This window comes from Bombus impatiens, unplaced genomic scaffold (assembly GCF_000188095.3).
Source record: "Bombus impatiens unplaced genomic scaffold, BIMP_2.2 scf_1275, whole genome shotgun sequence".
NCBI lineage: Eukaryota > Metazoa > Arthropoda > Insecta > Hymenoptera > Apidae > Bombus > Bombus impatiens.
In genome coordinates this window covers 111,468-129,890 of record NT_177694.1, presented here as the reverse complement: position 1 = coordinate 129,890, position 18,423 = coordinate 111,468, and the positions used below count along the sequence as shown (strand labels likewise).

The following is an 18,423-nucleotide window of genomic DNA, read 5'->3' as shown; positions in this document are numbered from 1 at the left end:
TTACACCTGCGTTACTACCTGACGTATAAACATTTGCGCCAGGTATGCCCATTACGATATAAGACGAGGCCAACTTTCGGTATTTTAATTCATCGACGACTGGTGAGAAATTGTTGTACGCCAAAGATATAACGAAACGTCTACCTGTCCCTTTCCTTTTCTACGAAATTCTCGAGCTTTACGTGAAGACGTTAGCTTCGTAATAAAAATGTCCCTTCGAAGAGTCGTAAACGTTGACGACTGACAATGAATGATATGCTTACTAGATATTTTAAGGATTTCGATAGTTTCACATTGGAACTATAGAATCGAATGTTTTAGTAAAAAACAAACTGGTTAATTTTTTAATGCTCAAAGTATCGACCTGAGATAATTATTTTATGACTAAATCGATGTAATAAAAATAGACGTATGTGTATGTATATTAACAAAAGTAGCGTCAATTGAATTGATTTTGTAAAAGGTACTTCCAATTTTTGATACTCGCAGAAAGAAAGCTTTGCTGGTGCTTTTACCTATCAAAAAGTGCGACTAAGTAGCACGAAACAGATGAAAAGTAATTTTAAGAAATCGTATCTAACGATAGGCGCGTTATTAGAAAAATAATTATCCGCTCCAATAAAACAGGTTTCGGATAAAAACACGGTGCAAAATATAGTCTCTCCAAGTAAGTTACAGTTTGCTGTAATCCACGTATAGTAACGTTTAATTATCTTTACTACTCTACGTTTACGGGTTAGCAAGTGGTCGTAAACAATTTCGAGTGCGTGAGTGCATTTTCTACCGAGTGTATGCGAGAACGTAGAGAAAAACAGAAGCGGGAAAGAGGTAGAAAGTTAATCCAAAAATACGGAACAGGACTGCGAGATCCGTACAGGCGGTATAAAATACGCAACACAGTTCTCGCAGAATCAGGACTCGAATATCCTCGCGTACACAAACATTTGTATAAAGGAAAGAAAGGGGAAAAAAATAGAAACGATGTCCGTTGGCGATTATGGCGCATAAACGATAATACAGAAATGGCCATAGTAGCGATCGTTAGACTTGCAAATAAGTAACCACGCGATGCTTAAACGCTGCAATTTAATATCCCCGTATTTCCCTTGGAAAGGTGAAATATATGCGGACACACATGAGTAGATATGCTCCATTATGCGACCCTCGCATGGACTTTCCATTCGTCTTGGGAAGAACGAAAAGTCCGACACGAGATACACTCGAAATCGAAACATGGATCGAATTTCCTGTCGAATGAATTTTATTGCTCGGTGCGTACTACGTCTAAACTCGTAAATTGTGCTATTAAAATCTACGAAACTTGTACGAAAACTCGTTGCCAAAAAACGAACGTTCAAAGTGCGATAGAGTAAAAATAGCTAATTAATTAGAATACGATCCGGTAAGATAATTATCAAGAGACAACGGATCGAAGACTTTCGACGATGTCACGCAAGTGAGCCGCTAGATCCGACCGAAGAGAAGATGTCCTGCCGTCTGTTCGCACGCTTTCCTCTTCGACCGAGCGAACGAGTTACGCGGTTGACATCAACGTTAAATAAACGCAAGCAGGTAAGGATTTATGGGTGTCCTGTAAATTACTTGATCAACTGGCGTGCAAATCATTCGGGAACACGAAAACACGTTCATTCAAATCGACCGGTCGAGGCTGAGTTATCGCGGCCTAGCCCGGTTCCTTGGGAATATCAGTCCTGGTCACGCGACAAGTAATCAAAAATGTATGCAAAACGAGAAACGAGAAACGGAACTCGACCCCGCGTGTCACGTGATATTGCTACATTCATAGCGAGCACGTGGCTCTATCACTTTCACGGAACCGAGTTGTACTTCCGCGAATTGTTATGGCGAACCAAGAAAATAACAAAAGACGATGGAATATTAATTAATTCGTGAAGATGTTTAGTATAGTATCCGGCAGTATTTTTCTTCTCAATGTATCTTTCCGCGTGTATTTTGGGTCGCTGAAGCCGAGAAAGAGGGTCACTTTCACGGAAATGAACAGTTCTAACAATTCGTTCTTACGAACATTTGGCCGACAAGGGTCATAACTTTAGAAATCCGCGCAAGACCGTGATCGTACAGAGAGCGATAAGCGGTAAGCGGCAAAACAAGCGATGACACAACCAATGCTAATGCTCCAAATGCTAATTTTGCAGCCTACCGTTCACTGTGTGATCGCGGTCTAACCGGCCGCAACATAAAAAATGACCCAAATTTGACTCAATCCTCGCGATTCAAATGCGTACAAAGTAAGCCGCACAGTAGTTTAAGAGTTCGAAATTTAAGAAAAAAAAGTGTCGTCAACGTCCATGGAGACGTCATACGTTAACGGTTGACCGAAATTTGTCACGCCTTATTTGCATATGAAACGAACCTCATTTTCGGCTTCGAAGACCTCAAAAACCCCTAAAAACTGTCATGCTAGCGGAATATTTCGCAGTCTATACTAGAACCGAAAATAAATATAATATCTTAAATCTCTTACAAGATCTAAATTGAGACCTACATTCGAAAGATTGTTTATGTTTCATTTACTCCGTTAATTCTCTACACGAATGGTTCGCTACGTGTTAACACCAAGTTCGACATCGATTTCCGTAAGTGAAAATTGTCCTACGGAGAAAACGACGATTTATGGTCACTTGGAGCGCCAACATCGATTAATAGGAATATTTTACGCGATTATGGCGCGTGGGACAAGTTCGACCAGTTATATCGCTTCTCTCCGCTCTTCTCGAGAGACGAAACAACTCCGAAAAGGATAAATGTTTCCAAAGAATCGGCGAGTACGTGATGTTAGCCATATCGGCGAGACTCGCGTTTTTTCAATGATATCGTAACGTTGAGTCGATATTTCGAACGGTGAGTCACCAAGTTCAGCGATGAAATCGTGGCGATACCATTTCTAAAAAGATCCCTAGCAGCGCACGCTGTCTGGGAAGACTTATGTTCCAGGAAATGCGATCTTTCCGCAATTCAAAGTATTTCATTTCACTTTTACCGCTTTTACCGGGCTTAAATATTACTTATTACTTTAGTCGTTGAGTTTCCTTGAAACAAGAGCGAGTCTACCGTGCGAGCAGTTAATCAAATGAAAATTACGGCTTTCCATCTTTTGAAATATTTCGTTTCCTATCGTGTTTCTTATTTTAACAGTATTCATCAACGACAACAGTATCCATGAGAAACGATGGGATAATGAAAATTGGAAATGAATGAGGGGAAAAATACTCTGCAGATAATAATAACTCAATTTTCCGCACCACGATCTGCTTCCCAACATAATTCGACCGATCTATCACAGTCTCTGTCACTCGTTCCTACTACGACATTTACTATAATATCCGATTTTTCGTTTGCGATCGAATTTCACACTCTTCCGTAAATTCGCACGTACAAGTTTCACGTGCTTCGTGGTAATCGCCACGCGGATATATATCACCGTGGCATCTCGTGCTCCACAGTGAAACTTGCCGCTAAATATTCCACTTTCATGCGCACCCCGCGAGTATCATCGCACGAGTCGTTAAGCATCCCACGAAATGAGGTAATTTTCTAAGCGATCGCCGTCAGCCACGAAATCTGCCGCCTCGGCCCGATGAAACAGAAAAAGAAAACCACCGTGGAGGCTCGGAGAAATCTCCTGATTAAAAATGAATCAACAAATCGTTGGATAGCTTGGCTAATTCCTTGCAGTGGATCAACCATTAACTCTTTGAGCATGGCCAATTACCTAACGATTAAACTTGGATCGACTACTCGAGCGGCACCGAGGCGCGTGCAAATTACGTTGCTTCGCTCTTACGTGCAACGTACTATCAACACGCCATAGTATTCAACGTAGCCTTCGTGTTCATCAATGAAAACGGAGGCTGATGTCACGTTTCACTCGAAGGCAGACGAAAGTAAAAATCATCCAACGCGAGGTTTCCTTTTACCAAGCGTATAACGTTGTGCTGCTTCGCGTATAGAAAAAAAAATCGTGGTCAACCCCCTTCTTCCTCGCAGCCACGGTTTCTCTTCGGGAACTTGACGCGTGTGATCCTTCGACATGCTGGCAAACGTGTTTTTCTTGTCTCCTTCACCGAAGAAGGCACTTAGTGGCACTTACCGCGACCCTCTTGGCTACTACGATCTGACAACGAGCTTTTCATCGAGATACAAAAGGAGAAGCACATTTTCGAAGTGTTTCCGGCTAATGAAAACATAGCGATATTATTCGAATCGTTTGAACTCCGTCATCTTCGAATTCGATCTTGACAAGACGAATTAATCGAGCAACCCCGCGTTAGCCTACACTGTGCTTGTTCTTTCTGAAAGCGAACGAAGCGACACCGCGCGAAACGAGCAGAATCAGCGCGGAGGAAGGCGTGAAAAATCCAAATTCAGGACAGACCGGAAAGCCTTGCCGCGTCGGTACGCGTGAAAGTTTTAGGCGGACACACGTTGCATCTAGCACGGTCTATGAGCGCGAGTGAAACCGGGCCTTTGTATACACGCGCCAGGCTGATTGCTCGCGTTAATCGAACTTTATGCGCGGGATCGCTTTACCGTGCAAACACGTTCGGCCGATATGAATGGCCGGTTGCTTCGAGCGTTTGTTCGACACGGATAAATTTGCCCGAAAAAGAAAAAGTAAAAAAGGCAGAGAAAAATAGGAAAAGGACGGGAACAGAGAGTAAGAACGTAGTCGCAATCGGTCGATTTATCGTATGTGCTCTCCCCGGATGCAATTCGTCCTAATAATTAACGATTTCCCTGGTTAAGCTGACACTTTTTATTCGATTATAAATTTAGTGCGGACTAGCTCTATCTCGGAGGATGTAGGTTTCGTGGAGGCCGTAAAAACAGGGACACAACGTTCTCGTGCTTCCTGCTTGCTTACGAGGCTGTGTACGATCGGCCCGATTCTCGATACAGGTCGATGATACGCTTTGCCTGTCCTGTGCTGCGATTCAGATAAACTGGCGTTTCTTATAAACGACGTAATTATAGAATAATGGTATTCTAGCGTCGATCGTGTAATTACATATTTAGTATCATAAAATAAAATTTGATCTCGTTTCTTAATGATTCGTGAAAGTATTAAGAGAATGCGAATTATTCGTTACACATACATACAAGTATTAATAAAATATTCGATAGAAAATACATTGGCGCGCAATCTGAAAAATTGTTGTATAATAGGAGACGCAAAAACCAACTGTAATTTCTCGCTGCCTGTTAATCACGTTGAACAAGACACGCTTCAAGCCGCACAAATCTCATCTCATTCGCAAACACCCACTAGTAAGACTGTTCGGCGAACACTCGAGGTATTATCATATTCACTTACAAGCCTCCTACATAGAGGCAAGCAGACTTCCTCGTTGCACTAAAATTACGGAACCTTCGCGAGAGCCAATCATCTCGTTAACATACAAAGCGATCTAAGAAACTCGTCGAAGATTTCAACCGTACACTCGATAATCGTAAAAATAAATGCGAAATACTCGCTTAACGAGGATCATCCGAGATACCTAAACTCGCGATAATAGTCGCAAAGTATCCATTGAAACAAGCCCCTTTGGTATAAATTGAAGATCGTTCGACGTTTAAAACGAAAAGAAACAAAACCAAGGGGGGGAGGGGAAATATGAGGAACGGACGGTAGAGAAATAAAAGCATCCGATTCTTAGCATCGTACTGTAGAATTAATAAATTTTTACGGTCAACGCTGGCTGGACGAACTTTCACGTGGTTTCGAGAGAATGAACGGGCATGAAGAGGAACGCATTCGCTACGCGATTGCGAGTTAATGGCCAAACCGACAACACCGAACATCGTGAAATCTTTTTAACGGCGTGCATTCATTTGTTCTTTCACGTGGACACTCGTTCCACTGGGTGGCACGGGTTTTACGCTGCTACTAAAAGGCTAATAACAAAAGTAGAGAAATTCCTGGCTGAGAAATCCTTGATAGCACTACGAGAAACTAGTAATATAGTTCCGTACAATTAGCGTGTCTTCTTTTATTGCTTACTTTTTACACGTCTGTGTTTGTAGAATATGAATATAGAGGTAGAGAAAATGTTTACGGAAATGTGAGAATTTTATAGCTGAAAAAGAATCACGTCAATGTCGAGATAATTCGCAACTCGATAATTCGGTTAACAGTGCAAAAATCACTTCCATCTGTACACTTGTTGAAAGTTTCCGGTTATATAGCGTGGTTTTATTAAACTGCTAAGATAACCTGCCTCTGAAAAGACAGGTTTGTTGCATAATTATATACCCTAACTATAACACAATATCATTAAATTTCTTGTAAGAAGAATTTTGTTAATATATAACTTTTACTCAAAATGGAGATACGGTTGGCAGCTGAAAAAATTGTAGTTTTATGTTTTCGAATCTCTAAATTAAAGAGAAGAAGTTAATAAACTAAAAGCACCGTACGCTTAATAATCACATCAAAGACGTCATCCTCTTAACCCATAAATCCCTGTCAATAATTAAGTTACCCAGAGCGCATGTAAACGTGCGCGTAATGAAAACGTGCAACATTCCATTAACCCGGCACACGCACAAAAGTCGAACAGGATAACGTTTAACTAAAACGTTCTCAATCGCGTGCACCGTGAATACGCAAATTCCTCGATAAATACGGTGAAAAGATCGAAGATCATGAAGCATACTGATCTTTGGAGAAACTTTGATGATACGTTCTGATATTGAGCCAGTGATAAAATTCGCTTGAATGACGATTAATTCGAATCAAGTTCTTGCAGTCGCGTGAAATTACTACTAAATGGTACGAAATTTAATACACCGACTTAATTAAAAGCTAATTAATAAATAATTAGAATACTTTTTAGAAACCGTATCTCAGATAAAATTTCATTATCAATGATATCCTTGTCCGATTTAACGAAAGTGACGAAACTACGGTAGTACGTTAAATTTATACGAAAAGTGTGATCTGGCAAAGAACTCTTGGAAAAATCATCGATCATCCCACTTTTGTATACTAAGGGTTAATACAAACATGTTCGAACTATGTATTTCTTTTTCAGTTCCCAAGCTAAGAATTCTCCTTTAACATGGAGGTAAATGAGTGTAGTTACACTTAATGCAAATTATCTCCTTTTGTGCTAGAGTTTCTAATTTGAAGCTTGCTCTTCTAGCAGATCGTTTCACGAGACCGTTTCCCCTGACATCTGTTTTTGTAATTCTAATCAGTTGCCATTGTGAATGGACTTATCAGGAATGTTGGTAACGTTAGTTAGCTCACTTCAGCGAGTATGGAAAACAAATTGCCGTTTCGTACAATAATTCCGAGTGATAAATCTCGAACAGGTGTACTGTTCGTTGTATTTGATTTGAATAGAAGTAGCGCGGTTAATAGTCGGCATCGGTGAATCTTTATTTGTGATTTAGATGAATTTAGTACTCGTTATTCGCTTAGTCTATTTTGTAGCAATTATTCGCGAAAGTATAAAATTTAGCAAAAACAAGAATGTACTCACCTTACTGCTTATACGAGACACAAGAGTTTCGATGTGACACTGCCATTCCAAAGCTCGTAGAAACAGCAAATGCCATCGGCGTTCCAAAGATCTCGCTGTTCGTAAAGCTTGTGGCGGTTCTCGTTGTTCCCGTTGTTCCCGTTGCTCCTCTTGATCTTGTTCCTGCTCCTTTTGCTGTGCTTGCTGCTGACTGACAACTTTATCTCCTAATTTAACGACCGAACTGACGATTCGACCATGCGCTTCTATGTCTCGTTGGAGTACCTGTAATCATAAAGGATTCATCCTACGGTTACCAAATGTAGAAGTTTATCGTTCAGAAATACCGTGATTGTTATAAACGATGGGGTAAATTTTGCACGAATAGAATGCAAGTGTTTCGTGTATGATACAGTAAAAATACCATAGAAGGTGTCAGTGGCTGTAATATGATTCAAATGCTATCGTTCCACGTTAAATTTCAAGCTACTAATGACAAACACCAACGAGTACATAAATCAGCTAATGTTAAGTATCGAAATTAGTATCATCTTCAGGATTGGAAAGCGTGTTAAGTGAACAGCGAAATGTATGGTTATTAAGTATACGAATATTCGAAAGTACCCGGAAGCCCACGCGAAGATCGATTTATGGGCTTTAAATTGCGTTTCGACCAAGTACCGTTATCAGAGGCGATCTCCCGAAAGTTTTCTTTCACGCCGACCACTGGTAGATTAAGTCATGCATTTACAAGCATGTGCTGCATAATAACACTATTAAAGCAGTACATTAAAATTCCGGTCAGATAAATCGCCGACAAAAAAAAGGAAGAAGAAATTAACGACTTTGAATAATTATTTTGCCGACCCAGAATCACCGAACGTATCACGAGCCACCCTGAGGTCATGAAACCTTGATAGCTTGATCCTCAAGGTCTCGTACAGAGTACGTCAAAGCCAGCTGTAGGAAACGTGGATATCGCTAGTTGACACCATCGATGTCAGATTTCAAGTCATCTGACCCAGAAGTTGTGGATCTAGCCACGAACCACCACAGAGTCATCGGACACTGCGCAAACCCTGTAGTCGTGACACTCGCTACGGATCACATCGGGGTCGTGACACTTCCAGCTGCCTGACCCCTGGATCATGAGATCCGCCTTGTATCATTGGAATCCACGTCTTACACCATCTCAAGAAATCCCTAGCAAGTTCCACGACCTCAAGGTCCTTCGCGGTTAGGTGGTGCTCGAGTGATTCAAGGATGGCTCAACGACTCGCGGCTCTGTGGTGATCTTTGCTGGGTTTCACAAGTTCGAACCATAAAACTCAAGATTCGTGAAACCGAAGAATATTTACAGCTAATTGAGCGATCTATAGTCCGTGATAGATCTCACAATTTAGATCTAATTGACCTGTCGTGGATTACGCTATGGACTAGATCACAGTCCGATTCTGAACAACTCGAAATCAGCCATATTAACGTGTCCAACTGATTCGTAGATCATACGATGGTAAATATAGAGCAACGCTGAGTACTAGAATTCGTTTTACGATTCGAGTCTAATGTATCGATATCGAATGCCCGCAGATAGATTAGTAAACGCCAAAATTTCAACTATCCTAAAGTCGTTAGAATCGTGACAAGATATAGTTCTGCGTCCTAAAGCTATAATTATCTCATTTACAATTTGTCTAATCTGAAGATTACGAGTATGAAACTTAACGGACCATTTCCTTTAACATTACATTCCACGACAACAGCTGTTGACGTTTTTGTTGGCAAAATGATTAAGTACGTGTTGAGTGACAGCGACTATTCGCAACTTTCTCGTCTAAATTTAATCGAGCATCAAATTCAAACAGGTATTTCATCTGTCAATTATACCGTAATAAGCGTAAGTACAAATATAGCACTTCCGATATGCAGCTGAAGTGATACGAAGCTCGTCGCGGCCCAATGCAGACAGCCACACTTTCTCGCTTTTCAGTCCTGTCTTCGGTTTCCTCCTTTCTACGAACGCCTGACCAGGTGAAATTCATCAATTCGAGGCTCGCAGCGAAAAAAAGGAACGAATCACGCCGAATAGGCGGTGCAGCACGAGAAGGAAAGCGATACGATGCCCGCAGAAATACAACGCGGCGAGTTTCCTGCGCGCGGATCATCGTTCGACCATGATATTCCCACTGCGAAGGAAGTATAAAGTAGGATTATGATTTTCCTGCCCACGGCGGGATTTAAATTAGCGATAAGAGCAGCCGCGCACGGTCCTCGTTTCCTTTTTGCCTTCCACTCTACTTTCTTATTCCGTGAATAATCGTCCTTTGCACATAATTAACCCGGTGTTTTTCTTCAAATTAGCCGTGTGTCTGCTTTACATCGTCGATTATGCCGTTACCCCGTACGCGATATTTTACGGAATACGATCCCTCTGTTTCGAGTTTTACGCGCGAGATCACACCTCGCGAGTCGATCGATTAAAACAACTAGTTTGCACCGTCTTACACATACGCATCTGTCAATAAATTTCGATATTTCATACTTATGCGCTCGAAATGATTATTCAGACTGTATACTAATTTTTTGCCAAATATATTTTTACGGTAAATATCCGGTAAAGAATATTAATACGGTAAAAAAATACGGTAAAGAATATTAATCACGACAATCGTCGTGTCTCGTTGCAGCGCCAATAAAATTGAAAAATGTTTTATATAACACGCGCCATATGTATCTACGTGGAAGCTTTCTATCGACCTTCGACAGAGCAGCGCGTATCACGATAATCCGTTGCAATGAAATTTCACGTTACCCTGTCGTTGCATCTAGTTTCTTGTTACGTGTAATCAAATACATTGGGCTGGTTATACAGCGTAGAGAGAACGAACGGAAATTTTCACAGAGGAACGAGAGACGTTCTCTCGCAAGCCACCAGTGGAAGCGTAATGAGCACTGCGTCGAAATGCTTGACTTGCTTCGCGGAAGCAATAAAGGCATTTAACTGCTTTCTTTTGTACGCGTGTGCTTAACCTTTGCACCCAAGCGTAGAGTGTCCGCGCTCGCTGTGCGCCGCGATGACCCGAACAGTGATTTATTTCCAACCACAGCAAAATAGAGAAATATAGAGATCCGCCAGGATAACGATCTAATCTGCCCCTTTGTGAAAAAGGAAAATCGCGCGGCATGAATCATCAACGAACAGAATCCGGTAGAACGGTCGGTTGATTGCGATGCGAATCGCAAATTTCGTGCTTTTCCTTGTCACGTGTATCGCCGCCAAATCGATTATACGCGTTTTTCCAACAGCCAACGCAACGTACAGTAGTTTGGAAAGTCGTCTCATCGCCATTTCGTCCGAACCAATGCCAGACACCATTGAAAATCCACGTGTACTAATTCTTCTAACAAAATATTCGCAACAAAGCTAATAACTATAAAATTTAACGACCTGCCACAAATTCGTGCTAGCCAAAACTATAAAAAAACATCATCGAGTCTGACGAAGCTATCCACTTTCCCATCTAACGCGAATATTTACTGAAAGTTTACGCAATCTTCAACAGCAACGATCGACGCAGCTTCTTCATTTATCCTGACACGTGTACATCACGAAACCCGCAATAAGCAAAGTATTTCAAAGTCGTATCTTTTAAGCCATCCTTTTCAGTACTTTGATCGAACGAGTCATCTTGAACGAAATGTATCGACTCGTTCCACGTACTCGTTACGAACGTATTTAGGCTATACGCACGCTGACGACAATTTGTCGCTTTCGCTCGCATTAATCAAGAGTTCAGTTTCTTCCTCTTTTAAAAACAAGAAAGTCGTACTGAAGTCGCGTCGTCGAATACCCACACAGCTTTAAACTCGGATCGGCAAAGAAAATGTTAGATCAGCAAACGGGTATTAGAATCATCGAATCAATGAAATTTTAGAGTTCAAGCGCACAGATAACGCTGCTACTACTACCAGTTCGATCGAACTTCGTTCACACCTACTGTATCTGTTGCAGCGACTATACGATCTTTGTCTCCTGCGAAGCGAAGTAGCTGGAATCAGCAGAGAACAAAGACGTTGCGGGTCCCGAGTCTATCCGCAGCTCGCATTAGCCCACTTTCTCCCATAGATTGCGTACGATTACGCGCGATTGTTCCACTTTATCTGTCCGCGGTGCGGACCGTGTTGCTTTCGACTGGCTCGTCGGCTCGTCGGTGAGTTTTTCCCGGCGACTCGGTCTCGTCCGCGCGAGAACAATGCCTGCGGAAGAGGCTCGGTCTTATCTGATATTGAAGATCGACGTTTAGATAAAACATAATTGGCGTTTCGCGGTTAAGACGGTGTTCGGGTATTGAACTGCGGAGAAAGACCACGGGAGGAAATTCGAATCGAGGCGTTCACAGAGAGACACACCTGCCTCGTCTCTTCGAGTGAAAATTGCGTGAAAGCCAAAAGAGAAAAAGACCACTAATTTGTTTCGATCGCTGGATTCGATTTTCTAGCCGGTGTCGGTTAACTTCGATTTCTATAGCCGGGAAAGTACACACCCATCAACCGTGGAAAAGCTAGTGGTTTCGAACGAGATCATCGAAGACGCGCGGCTCTTCATACGATCTCCAACAGATTGACGTATTATAGAAGTTTAGTTTATTCGAGACGCGTCTATTGGAAATTTAGAAATTTCAGATGGCTCGTTTAGATTAATTCGGATTTGTTGGAATAAACGACGTTGCCTTACCTTTATTCGAATATCTAAATCGAATCTAATGGTTTGATAGATAATTGGTGCCATGAGTCACGGTCAGTTAGACTTTTAACATTTCATATCGCGTATCGCGGTGTTATGAGATTCTTGTAAGCAAATAATAGGGATATATTTAGGACGATACCACGGAGATAAGCGATTACGAACGATAAAGGTATTTGATAGATTTCCTCAAATGCTACACGATACTTCGTACGTGACCGCCCCGACTACTTTTAAAGATAAAGACTTTAAATAATAAAGAATGATTTCTCTGAAAAATGAACGTTATCTTCCAATAGAAGAATAAAACATATATTGCTTTACTCTCAGAGACGTGTAAATATTTACAGGAAGAACTTGAATTTCTGTTTGTTAGCTGTTACCGTAGAAGTCGACATCTACGTTTCTACGCGTACAATTCGCTGACACTTGCGTTCTTTTTCAATTTGTCTACGAGCTTAATTTGTAACCAAAGTCGTACCTTTTCCTTCTAAAATATTACAAGCATTCGAATAAATTAGATATTTATAGAGAAATGAAAAAATTCAGTCGAAAGAAATGCATTTAAAGTACGTTTTACATAACTTATCCTTAAAAGTTACGCTACAAAGTACTACGTTATGCAGCTTGTGCATACTTGGACTCTCTTTACATTCCCGTGAAGTTTACTTTTTCCTGTACACACGACTCTCCCATGGTCACAAACATTCTTCACTGGCCTTCGACTTGACTAGCTAGATATCGTTCTACAGACATTTTCTTTCCCAGATACATACACAGCGCGAAATATTCGTAAGATAGTCTGCTAGTGCAAACTCGATCTGTGTCGTATATTTTTGATCTTCTAATCAGAGAACCAATTTCTTTTCCAAGTATTCGCGGAATAATCTTCCTGCGTTCTATATTCATATCAAAATAGCTACGAAAAAAGAAAAAAGAGAATACGATAACGGTGGAAAGTCCAAGGGAGCACGCCCCATAAAAATGCTATCGAAAGTATCAAGCGTGACGGAATAAATACATATTAGAAAAGTTATCTAAATCTTCAGGCACGAAGTCACATTTCACTAAATTGAAGTCGGCGGGCTGTGCGAAAAACAGGATCGACCACGGAGAAATCGTAAACATTTAACAATTCTGTTAGAACGGATCGATATGTCGGCGAATATTCTTAAAACAAATCGGTAAAATTATTATCGAGATCGATCGTCTAGCGGAAATCGAAAGTTCTCGAAGCGGTAAAATTGAGTGGTTGTCGGTCGGTGATCGAAGCTGTTAAAAAACAACGAGGAAACGCGGCTTATGTTCAACGTCCGTTAACTTCGTAGAAAATGTAACGGTGTTGAGTTTCCGATCTGTTGAACTATCGAGCTACGCATCGAAAAAGATTTTCGAGACGACGTCCGATCGCTCCATCTCGGAGCAGCACGGCGCGCGGCGTTACGCTGCTTTTATAGTAGAAAGTTTCAAACACGTGCCGATACATCATAGAACAATACGCCACATGCTCTGTTCCTTGTTCCGACTTTACATCGAGTTAGTCGAGTACTTATTTCCTACCCTGCAATCGCGATTCAGTTTTACCGATGGATGGATTTTTGTCCTGGCAAGAATTCTTATATGAAACCGTGGTTATCAGATCGGTGATTCGATTGTAAGCAACTTTGGGACAAATGGACCATTAATCTTGCAAATTATCAATCGCCGTTGATTCTATTTGCGAATCGATAACGTAGCTCGAACGACCGATATTTTAGCGATTCTCGTAAAAACCGAAAGCTAGGATCGCTGTTGGTTTATTGCGAGATTTTACACAACTGGATCGTATTTCCTTTCCATAAAAGCGTTCAATTTTTGCGTACGAGAAATTAATAAAACATTCGTTCTTAATTTCCTGTTGGTCGACTCTTCTTGCAGGAGATTCTGGTAACTGTCTACAGAAAATAAAAACTAATTCTTGGAAACAGGTCAACACCGTTAGTTTGTACAAGTTGTCGGAACTTGTTAAAGGATCCGTGCAATCATCCTCGGTGTTTTTTTTCTTCGAACCGCGTAATCATTCGGCTTACGTAAACGTTTAACTAAGCGTGTGGCGATGGATAAGCAGTACCAACTGCGAGATACGTGCGGAAGCTTGGTCAGATTTGAGGTTAGAGTAACAGTTTTCGCAGAATTTACGGAATGCCTTTGCTATCTTGAGTGAGCGAACCTCTGCGCTACAACGGGCTACCGACCAAAGAAGATGCTGCGATGGTGGAAATGTAGCGTGCAGAGAGAAGCTATCGTAATGATGCGTTCGATGACGTATCGAGGATGTTTCGCAACGGTATCGGATGATCGATTAGGGATGTAATCGTATGATTATTTCGTGGTACCGTATTTTCAATTATAAAACAGAGTCTGCGAGAAGAAATAAAACCCACGTCCTCTTATTGCGCTTACGTGTTACTTGCTATTGGAAAATTGTTCGTGGGATGGACGATATTGGTTAAGATGCATTTTGTATTTAAATATGAAAATTATGAGGAAAAGATGTAAGTAGGATTTTTTTGATCGTTTAAAAATAAGTAGCAGACTGACAATATTCCGAAAGAGACAAACGATATTAAATCTAGTTGTTGCGTTAGTTTAACTTCGTATACTTAAAATCTTCGATATAAAAATTCTCAATATTTAAGATTAAAATACACACGGAGAAAATTATTCTCTCTATATACGTGAAATAATAATGTTGTTCCGGCGATGACTGTGAAGTAGGTCATAGTGGCAGTAAAGCTCTGGTGCTATCGCTAATCGCGATCGTTTATGTTCTTCGAGTAAAAGTGATGGATATACTTGACCGATGACGAACATTCCGACAGCTCGTTCAATTTACATGACATTTCTCCAGACTCGATTTATGGTACGCGACAGTATATCGAGTGTCGCGTTATGCAAAGCACGATACTTAACGTCACTCCGTATCCGCGAGACACTCGACCAATTGCTCTTTTATTGCTACTTTATCATTTCCAGTTACTACCGTTTCAAAATCTACCGCTTGAAATTCTGACGAGTCGCTGTGGCCTCGTGCAAATCGCACGTGAAAATTTCCACGTACGATCTCTGCGCGTCGGTCCATTCGGTACAAAGAATCGTGTCACCGCGTCGAAAAACGAAACCACGCCATACTTACCAACGCCATAAATATACCCCTAAATAAGAGCAAAAATCAGTGGAGGATCAAACAATCGAATTATCGACAATTTCGCGCGAAAAAGTTAGCCACGATTAGCGTGATTCGAGCGTCCCGTAGTGCACGTTTATTTATCCCATAACACGTTCAGAACCACTTGAATTATTTCGCTTGGTCCTTAATGGATTAAAATTTATCTCACTGTAGTCCGAAAAATCTTAGTACAAGGCAAGCATCGGGTATATCTCCGATGCATCGATCGTTAACTTTCTCGTGGACAAGCATCTCGCTGTTCACGGAGATTCGGTGCAGCGTGTCAGCAGCTTTTTAGCCGTGGGCACGACCTATTTAGTGGAATACGTCGGTTTATCGCGGGCAAACCGCGTACCCCTCGGCTCGTCAATCGTCTCCATTTTTCGTGTTCGTTCGTGCTGGCGTGCACGCGCGCAAAAGTCCTACCAGCGTTAAGTATCGCGCGACGATATCGTTTTATCTGGCGAATTGATGAAAAATCCGACTCTTAATCTGGCGAACAACCGTGCGTGCTGTCGTGACAGATGGCAGTCGTGGTAAAGGCAACAGTCACGATTCCGTTTTCCTTTTGCACGTTACGCAATGCTTGTTTTATCGGTTCGCGTGGAAATTTCGTTGTGACGCCTGTTATGGCGGCTCTTATGGCCTTCCAGTAATTGCACAGCTACCCACCGGAATTATATATTGATTACGTCGCTGCATGGAATCTTATCGTAGGTCTGCGACTTCTCGTATGCAATTTTTTTCAAACGGCGTAGGAACACGTCGGATAATCTCGCCAGTTGACGTTACACGCTTCTGTTGGGCGCGGGAAAACTCGTATGGAAATTTTATTGGCCTCGGGATCGATAACCGTGACCGGAAATGCATTGTTTCTCGTTACGTTAATCGATGGAATTTTATTGTAGGAGCTGGAACTTTCGAAGCGACTCTTGCATGGAAATTCTTTTTATCGATGCTGGAAAAGGTTAACGAATACCGCGAATGGAAACTCCAAACGAAGCATGGCCAAACTATTCGTTCTCTATGTATATCGTACTTTTATTTTAACGTTTCGAAAAGAAACGTACTATCTAATCTAATATCTATAACGAATCTCGAAGAAATCTCGCCACTAACTTATTTTCATTTAACGAAGAAACTTCCAACTCGCTCTCGTCCAAGCAATTATCTACCATCGATAGGATACACGCTTACCTACTTCCCACAAAAATGTCTTGAACCCGTCCCACAATTTTCCACGCGATTTCCTATCCTCTACGCTGCTCGTTAAGCCTGCATCGTTTAATTCCGTGTCGAGTTCGAGTCTAAAAACCGCTAGAACGCGGCAACGAGCACATCTATCCATGGGAAAGTTGGAGGATAGGTGTTAGAATGTGACGGAGTAGCGTGTGCTCGGAAGAACCGAGGACAGGGGCGTTCTTGTCCGTGCAACCGGCATAAAGTAGTCCATAATTCACGGTTGAATCCACGCTGAGATTACGGTTACGCTGAAACCGCTGGCAGCTCGCCGTCTCGGTAGCCGTGCGCCAGGTATCGACCGACAGTTATTGACTTTCATACCAGTCCGCGGATTCCCTGTATCCTCAATGGAAAACAAATCGCGCGATCTACGTGATCTCGATACGATTCTCGCTAGATAGTCGATAGCCATGGATCTCAATGAAATTATTGCATGGAGTCTCGGAGAACTGGATCGGTGAAAGGTTGATGATTCGTTGCGCTGCAGATTGCAAAAGACGATTGCGACGAAGCCCAAAATATATCGCAATTATAAATACTAAGTGGAAATGAGTTAACGATGTTTTAAATTAATCTCTCGCAGACCGAAAATTGAATTCGTTGGGTCTATCGGATGTTCTTCTAAAAGCTGTCGGAATATCCGACAAAGTGGAGAAATAAAAAGGAAAGACGAATGGATTAAATTATCGTTGGCTTCTGACAGGATGTGTGTGTTGCGGATAATGGTAAAAGATAGCGAATAATAACGATAAGATAAAGGCAGGGGGAATTAGAATATTGTTCAATCCGGAGAGAGTTTAAACGAGGAAAGTTCGTGATGTCGTAATAATAGAGCGGTAATGTTACGATGTTGTAGAGCTATGTTAAGTTTATGGTGATTAGTTTAATGACGCTATGAGATAAAATAACAACGTCGAGCGATTGAATCATCTACCGCAGCGTAGAATTAATAATGTATTTTATAAAACTCGTGTGGTCGGCTTCCTCTTCACGAGCAAGAGGGTGTACATGAAACTGCGAATACATTAAATTCTAATTTTTCTTACGAGATTACTGCTGATATAGACTATGCGTTAATATACCGTACGATCGTTTCTTTTTTTCTTTTTTCATTCTTTTCTTCTTATTTCCGTCGATGAGAATCTTTTTACTTTAAACGAAAAGAATACCCTCGGATGGTTGGAAATGCAAAATTATAGTTTACACGTAAGTCTGCACTCCGTAAATTATCTTCCAATCGCTTGGAACAAATTCTAACGGAGAAACAGCGTAGAAATTCTAAAGTTAGAAAACTCTAGTTACAAGAAGAATTCAGCGAGAACAGTTCCTACCATCGAAAGGAAGAAGAAACGTTAAAAGAAGTCTTCTAAAATTTTCAAACATTCTATCGAACCAATTTTACAGCAAGAGGTTGGAACGAACCGTTCGGAAAGAAGAAGAAAGGTCTCGCGAGGTGATTCCTCGTGGGTGTACGGAGTCACCATCGTCGACTATAAGAACCTGAAGACACGATTCGCGTTGATGTTCGCCGGCGCGCGTTCGCAAGGCGAATTGAACGGATTCATAGCGTAGGCGTGCAAACACATCCACGCACAGTCAGTCTCTATAATCGTGGCCCGTACCGATTTGAATAGGAAGTCGAGGCCGATTACCTTGGCAGCGTGCTTCAACCGTGTTATCAAGAAAAGTCGGCGTGTTCCTGAAAATCTAAGCAACGGCGT

General features: G+C 41.5%; 1 protein-coding gene across 5 annotated transcripts in view; it reads right to left on the bottom strand.

Moving 5' to 3' along the window:
• The window catches only part of LOC100747581, a 118,368-nt gene that overhangs the window by 55,481 nt on the left and 44,464 nt on the right, over positions 1-18,423 (bottom strand). For all 5 annotated transcript variants that reach the window (XM_033323867.1, XM_033323868.1, XM_033323865.1 and 2 more), the window contains exon 7: positions 7,530-7,793. In XM_033323867.1, the coding sequence (XP_033179758.1) occupies positions 7,530-7,793 (264 nt within the window). The remainder of the gene's footprint in view (positions 1-7,529; positions 7,794-18,423) is intronic.